At 66.6% G+C, this 7,079-nt stretch overlaps 1 protein-coding gene across 1 annotated transcript; it reads left to right on the forward strand.

Annotated features, from left to right (window-relative positions):
- Positions 1–1,120: 1,120 nt before the first annotated feature.
- UAP1L1 (UDP-N-acetylglucosamine pyrophosphorylase 1 like 1) lies at positions 1,121–6,045 on the forward strand. The gene is made up of 9 exons (XM_052648820.1): positions 1,121–1,409; positions 2,014–2,218; positions 2,423–2,598; positions 2,916–3,088; positions 3,331–3,524; positions 3,933–4,073; positions 4,612–4,797; positions 5,345–5,411; positions 5,847–6,045. The coding sequence occupies exons 1-9, from the start codon at positions 1,121–1,123 to the stop codon at positions 5,928–5,930; spliced, it is 1,515 nt and encodes a 504-aa protein (XP_052504780.1). The 3' UTR covers positions 5,931–6,045.
- Positions 6,046–7,079: the final 1,034 nt, after the last annotated feature.

The raw sequence follows: 7,079 nt of genomic DNA on the forward strand, positions 1-7,079 counted from the left end.
CTAAAGGAAATCAACCCTGAATATTCGCGGGAAGGACTGACGCTGAAGCTGAATCTCCAATACTTTGGCCAACTCATTGGAAAAGACCCTGAGGCTGGGAAAGATGGAAGGCAGGAGGAGAATATGGTGGCGGAGGATGAGATGGTTGGATAGTATGATGGACTCAATGCATGTGAATTGAGCAAACCCCAGGAGACTGTGGAGGACAGAGGAGCCTGCCGTGCTGCAGTCCGTGGGGTCACTGACAGACACGACTGATGACTGAACAACAATCTGGGATCTTTAACTGGAGCCTGTGGGATCTTAGTTCCCCGCCCAGGGATTGAACTTAGCCTCCCTGCATCAGGAGATAAGAGTTTTCGTCTCTGGACCACCAGGGAAGTCCCAGAGATCTTTTCATTTCCGGTCCTAAAGCACCCTTTAACTTGTTTTAACCGTGGGTACGTATGGCTTTTAGACTTAGTGAAGCTAGTTTCTAAAAGAAAATTTCGTCCTCTAGCGCCTGAAGCTACTCTTTCATCTTTTTCACCAATGAGGCTGTAAGCAGCAAGAGACTTAAAATCTGATGGTTAAAGTAAAAAGGCAGGGCCGGGGCAGCCCCTGCGTGCTTCCGGTCACACGGCAACGGGAAGGAGGAATGAGAAGGAGGGGGCCCACAGGCAGGAAGGTTGCCCTTCTGGGGGCCCTGCGGGAGATCCGGCTCAGTCCGCCCCCGCCCAGCCCTCAGTCTGCTGGCCCTGAGCCCTGAGCCCCCGGACTGTGGTCCCTGGCGCCAGGGGTCCTGGTAGATGCAAACACGTCCACTGGCAGAGTCGGACCTTAGCCTCCGCTGGGGACTGTGGGCTACGAGGGGAACTAAAAGTGAAGCCCGCCCTCCAGCGCCAGGGCGGCCAGGGGCGGGGCTCGGAGCGGCCTCGGGGGCTGAGTAGTGGAGCGGCGGGGCGGGGGCGGAAGAGAGGCGGAGTGGGCAGGGGTCTGCGACCCAGCCGGGCCCGGGCGGGGCGGGGTCAAGGCGGGGCGCCCGGGGCCCGCCCGGCTGGAGTCCAGGCCGCCCGCCGGGTCCCGTGACACTGGCCGGAGAGCGCGGGGCACAAGCGCCAGCGCGGCCAGCGGCGGCAACATGGCCTCGGAGGCGGACTTGCGCGCCCGGCTGCAGCGCGCCAGCCAGGAGCACCTCCTGCGCTTCTGCGCCGAGCTGGCGCCGGAGCCCCGCGCCGCGCTGCTGGCCCAGCTCGAGGCCCTGGAGCCCGAGGCGCTGCGCCAGCACTGCCAGCGCGCGGCTGCCGCCTGCGCGCGCCCCCCAGGCCCGCCGTCCGACCTGGCTGCGCGCCTGCAGCCCCTGCCTCCTGAGCGCGTGGGCAGCGCGACCGAGGGTGACCCCCAGACCCGGCGGCTCTGGGAGGAGGAAGGTAGGCGGCGGGGGTCCGGGCGGCGGGCGCCGCGGGCGGCCGGACGGGGCCACGCCCACGGAGCGGGCCGAGCGGGGCGCGCGGGGAGGCGGAGCTTGGAGCTCAGTTTGCCTTCTTCGTGATACCGCCTGCCCTCTCACACGTACCGGCGCGGGTTGGTTCTGGGGCCGCCGCCCCCAGGCCGAATTCCCTGGGGGCGCGCTTCGTGCTGGGCGCCCCTGGATGGCCAGCTGCCACTTACTGACAGCAGGGGACCCCTGGACACCCGCACAGGCCCCGTTTCACAGCAGCGCTGGCGGGCTGTGCTCCTTGCCTCTCGGCCCGTAGCTGAGGCTATTGCTCTTGGAGGGGCGTCTGCCCCTGTTCCCGCCGGCGGCTCCGAACAGGCCCGCGGGGTGTTTCCTCTGAAGGACCCAGGAGGGCGTGGTCAGAACCTCGGCAGGGTCGGGGTAAGGTTAGGGGTGGGTGAGGCCCCAGCCAGGTCAGACTGTCATCTGGAAAGTTCTGCGCTGTGGCTCGCAGCCCCAGGCTCAAGTTTGGTTTGCGCTAAAATGAAGGGGTGGTTTTGTGGTGGGAACCCCCTCATGGTGCCCCCTGCCTCCAGGTTTCCATCAGATCGCCCTGAACAAGGTGGCCGTGCTGCTGCTGGCTGGTGGGCAGGGCACCCGCCTGGGGGTGACCTACCCCAAGGGCATGTATCAGGTCGGGCTGCCCAGCCAGAAGACCCTGTACCAGCTGCAGGCAGAACGGATTCGGCGGGTGGAGCAGCTGGCCGGCGAGCGCTACGGGACCCGCTGCACGGTGCCCTGGTGTGCCCGCCTGCATTCCCTCGGCCCCAGAGTGATTCCCCCTCCCCCAACCTGTGTAGCCCCAGTCCTGCTCCGCACCAGGGCTTGAACCCCAGCACAGCCCCAGACAGAGCCCAGCCCCCACCCAGAGGGAGGCCTGCCAGTCCCATCTGCCAGGGGGACCAGGCCCTTTGCAAGGCTGGCTCAGCCTTGCCTCCCTTGCAGGTACATCATGACCAGTGAGTTCACGCTGGGGCCCACGGCCAAGTTCTTCAAGGAGCATGACTTTTTCCACTTGGATCCCAACAACGTGGTCATGTTTGAACAGCGCATGCTTCCTGCTGTGTCCTTCGATGGCAGGGCCATCCTGGAGAGGAAAGACAAGGTCGCCATGGCGCCAGGTACGCCCCGTCTCTGAGGCAGGAAGGGTCTGAATGTGCAGGAAGGCCGAGAATGTGGAGCTAGCTCGGGGTCAAGAGGCCTGGGACAGAGGCCAAAATATGCTGCCCCGAAGCTGTGCAGTCCTGAGTAAGTGGCCTCCCTTCTCTGGGCCTTGATTCCCATCTGTCACGTGGAACAGCCACAGGGCTACTTGGATAGCGATAGAGCGCGCCCTTAGGCGCAAGGTCCAGCCCCGAGGGGCCTCCCCTGTCTCCAGCACACCATCAACTAGAGGCCGGCTGGAGCCCTTGCAAGGCCCTTTCTCCTCCGTCGGCAGATGGCAATGGGGGCCTGTACAGCGCGCTGGAGGACCACCAGATCCTAGAGGACATGGAGCGGCGAGGAGTGGAGTTCGTGCACGTGTACTGCGTGGACAACATCCTGGTGCGGCTGGCCGACCCGGTCTTCATAGGCTTCTGCGTGCTGCGGGGCGCCGACTGTGGAGCCAAGGTGAGCAGGCGCGCGCCCCGCCCCGCCCTGACCCCGCCCCCTCCAGCTCCGCCCCGCCCTGACCCCGCCCCTCCAGCTCCGCCCCCATCCCGCCCCTGACCCCGCCCCGCCCTCCTCCCGCCCCTGGCCCCGCCTCCTCCTCCCAGCCCCGCCCCCCCCCGCGTCCCCGCCTGCCCGGTCCCGCCCCAGTCAGTTAGTTTATCCGCCCAGCCAGGCATCTATCCATCCTGTCGCGGCTGCAGGTGGTGGAGAAGGCGTACCCTGAGGAGCCAGTGGGCGTGGTGTGCCAGGTGGACGGCGTCCCCCAGGTGGTGGAGTACAGCGAGATCAGCCCCGAGGTGGCGCAGCTGCGCGCGCCAGGTGGGGGCCTGCTGTACAACGCAGGCAACATCTGCAACCACTTCTTCACCCGAGACTTCCTCCGGACGGTCACCAGGTGTGCGTAGCAGGCGGCTTCCCGGCCAGCCTGGCTGCAGGGCCTGGGGGCAGACCTGACCTTCTGTGGGTTGCAGTGCAGAATGGCTCTTGAGTTTAAACAAGCTGGAGGCACCAGAGAGCTCAGCAGCTGGTGCGGCCAAGTGGGCCCTCCTGTAGAGAGGCTGTGCCGGCGGGCGCCACCCACCCCGGGGCTTGCCGCTGCCACTGTGCTTGGTCAGGGGTGAGGCTGATGGTGGCCGGCTCTCTGGCTCTGCAGAGACAGGGCTCAGCTGGGCTCTTACCGCCCTGTGTCCGTTGTGTCCGTCTGTCCAGTTGCCCCACCTGGCCAGGCGTGCGGGAGGCAGGCTGGGGCCCCGAGGTGTCCATCTGAACTGTGTCTTACCTCCTGTTGGCCTCGCGTCCCCAGGGAGCTCGAGCCCCTGCTGCAGCCACATGTGGCTGTGAAGAAGGTCCCCTGTGTGGACGAGCACGGACACCCAGTAAAGCCGCTCCAGCCGAACGGGATCAAGATGGAGAAGTTTGTGTTTGACGTGCTCCCGTTTGCCAAGTCAGTGCAGAAGCCGTGTTTGTTCCTGCCCCCTCCCCCTGTCTTGTGGTAGTTCTGAGGCCCAACAGGCAGGGAAATGGAGGCCGTGCGCCTTTGCAGAGGGGGCTGGGGGGCTGCAGGCAGGTTTTGGCGCGAGAAGCCCAGAGGAAGCAGTCCCTGGGGCGGGAGCGTGGGGCGCGTCTGGGGCGGTTGGAGCCCTCGGGGCGGTGGACATGGGGGGACACCTGTGCTTCCTCTCGAGCCCCCTCTGCCCTGGCCTGGGGCCCTGAAGCTTCTTCCAGGGGAAGTAGCTGGAGCTGCCAGGGTAGGTGGCCCCCACCTGGGGTCCCAGGTTCTGGGGGTCAGGCTGGTGGGAAGGGGAGGGAAGAGAGGACCAAAGATAGCTCCGGGGTCTTGAAACAAAGACTCACGCGTGCTCGGGGGCCCAGAGAACAGACCCCCACGTAGTCTGTGTTGCTCCGGCCTGGTTTTCAGCTGCCAGGGCCCAGGGCATCTTGGCCAGCACATCGGGTCTGCAGCTGTCTCCCCCGCCCCCCAGGAACTTCGTGGCCTTCCAAGTGCTGCGGGAGGAGGAGTTCTCCCCACTCAAGAACGCCGACTCAGCCGACAGGGACAGCCCCTCCACGTCCCGGCGGGCCCTGCTCGCCCAGCACTGCCGGTGGGCCCTGCGGGCAGGCGCCCGCTTCCTGGACGCACACGGGACCCGGCTCCTCGAGCAGCCCAGGTGAATGTGGGCTGTGGGGTGTTGCCCAAAGGTCAGTGGTGTCATGGTGTCGCAGCCCAAGCCCCACCCCAGGGCCTTGCTGGCATGGCTGCTGAGCAGGGGTGGGGGCTTCTGCCCTGGCACCACGCTGAATGCAGGTGGCCGTGTGCCTGGTCCTCACGGTCTGCTCAGGTCCCCGGGCGCGCGAGGGCTGCACCTTCCCGGGCGGGGAACCCAGAAAGCAGGAGGCAGGTCACCACCCAGGGTGGGGAAGGAATAGGAACTTCAGTCCCACCCCGGTGCCCACAGCCACCTCCTGAATCTGGCTTCCAGGCTGCGAGATGCCTGCAGAGGACAAGGAGCGTTTTCCAGATCAAGTCAGGGCCTGTCATTCTGGGGTGGTGCCCGGGGCCTGGTGTTTAGAGGAAGAGGAGGTTGCCTAGAGGAGGGCTGCGGGTGTGGGGGATGATCCGCCAGGTGGGCCGGGACTGGCCGGCTCCCTGGTGGGTGGGGCCAGGGAGGGCACTGGGACAGGCCCCTGAGCTGATCCTGATGAGTTCACCCCCAGCCTGCCTGGCAGCACAGAGCCTCCGGCCATCTGCGAGATCTCACCCTTGGTGTCATATGCTGGAGAGGTGAGAGCCGACCGGCCGGCGGAGGCTCCCCTGGGGTTGGGCTGGCGGGGTCGGACGGGGCAGGCTGAGCTGGATGCTTGGCTGGGAAGTCACAGCTCTGCCACGGTCCTCAGTGGCAGAGGACTGCCCGAGACCTGGGGTGCAGCGAGCTGTCAGAAGCCTGGAGGGGTTGGGCAAGGCAAAGCAGGTCCGTCTGAGCCTGGGGTTTGGACCAGTGGGAGCCTGTCAGCGAGAGGTCAGCCCGCTCTGCCTCCCGTTGGCAATTCTGGCCGGCCCTATGGGAGGGTTGTGCAGGCCCAGGGGCTCGAGGTGGCATCCAGCCCTCACTCCTAGAAACCTCTCTGGCCCTGTCTCTCACTGGCTCCGGGCTGACCTGGGGCCTCACCCAGTGGACCGGGAGGTGGGATCCAGTCATCACGACCTGCTCGTCTCCAGGGACTGGAGGAATTCCTGCGAGGCCGAGAGTTCCGGCCCCCACTCATCCTGGATGAGGCCACTGCCAAGGAGCTGCGGCCCTGACCCCTGCCAACCCCGGGGCCCAAGACTCAGGACACAGCCCCACCTGGGCTCCGGGCAGGGGAGCTGCTCTGCAATTCTGGCGGCAAACCGGGGAGCACAGAACAGAGCGGGCTTTCTCCACAGGGGTGGGAGGCCTCCCACCACCAGGGCCCCGGGAGCCGGGTGACCCCAGGCCTGCAGGGCCCCCGGGGGCGCTCTGGCTTCACTCCTGCAGTGGCGTCCAGGCTGCAGGCAGAGGGACCCGGTGGACTGGGGTGGGGCCCAGGCGGGTGCAGCAGGTGCTGAGAGGCACACCGGCCTGTGTGAGGTGAGGGGGCTCCTGTGCGCCTGCAGACCCGCCTGGCGGGAGCAGCAGCAGCCATGCTGTGCTTTTCTGCAGAGACGAGGCGACGGCAGTGCCTGCAGGCTCCGTGTTGGGAGGGACAGCTGAGCCTGGGGGTCACAGCCCAGCGCCCCTTCCCTGCCCGGCTGAGGCCCACAGCAGGTCCAGAGCTGGCTCTCTGGGAAGCTTGGCCTGCACGCCTGGCAGAGTTCTCTCGAGTTCCGTCCAAAGCCTCAGCCCCCAGAAAACAGTGGGACCCGTGGAGGGTGCCCCCCCGCAACTGCCCCAAGCCTACGGGGAGCTTCTGACAACAATGCCTGTGCTCCTTACTGCCGCCCCCCCCCCCCGCCCCCAGGGAGGGGTGGGCACAGTCCCTCACTGCACACCCTCAGCCTGGTCAAGATGGGGAGAAGCCGGCTGCCTCTGGTCTCTTTCCACGGGCTTGGCTGCTTGGGCCCTGCCCGCTTCCCACCTGGACAGCAGCGCAGGGTGCCTGTTCCCTCCTCCTGTGACGAGTGTCCTAAGTGCGGCCTGCAGCTCGGCCAGGCCCGCCCCGCCCCTCCCTGCTCCTCCAGCCCACGTGCGGCCGACTCCCCCAGGAAGGGTGCTGTCCCGGGAGCTTCAGTGGCAGTGAGCCTCCCAGGGGCTTGGAGTGGCCCAGTGGCTCGTCCACGCCTCCCTCCCCGGGTGTGACGGCGGGGTCAGGGCCAGGCCCAGGGCCCAGAGGACGGCTGTGCCTCCATCCAGGCTTTGCCGTCAGTCCTAACCTGTGCCTTACTTGCCTTCTCCCAGCTGCTCCCCAGGCGAGCAGAGGGCCTGGGGCAGAG

The sequence above is a fragment of the Budorcas taxicolor genome, chromosome 11 (assembly GCF_023091745.1).
Source record: "Budorcas taxicolor isolate Tak-1 chromosome 11, Takin1.1, whole genome shotgun sequence".
Classification (NCBI taxonomy): domain Eukaryota; kingdom Metazoa; phylum Chordata; class Mammalia; order Artiodactyla; family Bovidae; genus Budorcas; species Budorcas taxicolor.

Excerpts from the sequence above, each read along its gene's own strand:
- UAP1L1 (XM_052648820.1), top strand. The coding sequence starts at position 1,121 with ATGGCCTCGGAGGCGGACTTGCGCGCCCGGCTGCAGCGCGCCAGCCAG. Across the intron at positions 1,410-2,013 it reads GCGGCTCTGGGAGGAGGAAG|GTTTCCATCAGATCGCCCTG; the intron begins GTAGGCGGCGGG and ends CCCTGCCTCCAG. Across the intron at positions 3,089-3,330 it reads GCGCCGACTGTGGAGCCAAG|GTGGTGGAGAAGGCGTACCC; the intron begins GTGAGCAGGCGC and ends TCGCGGCTGCAG.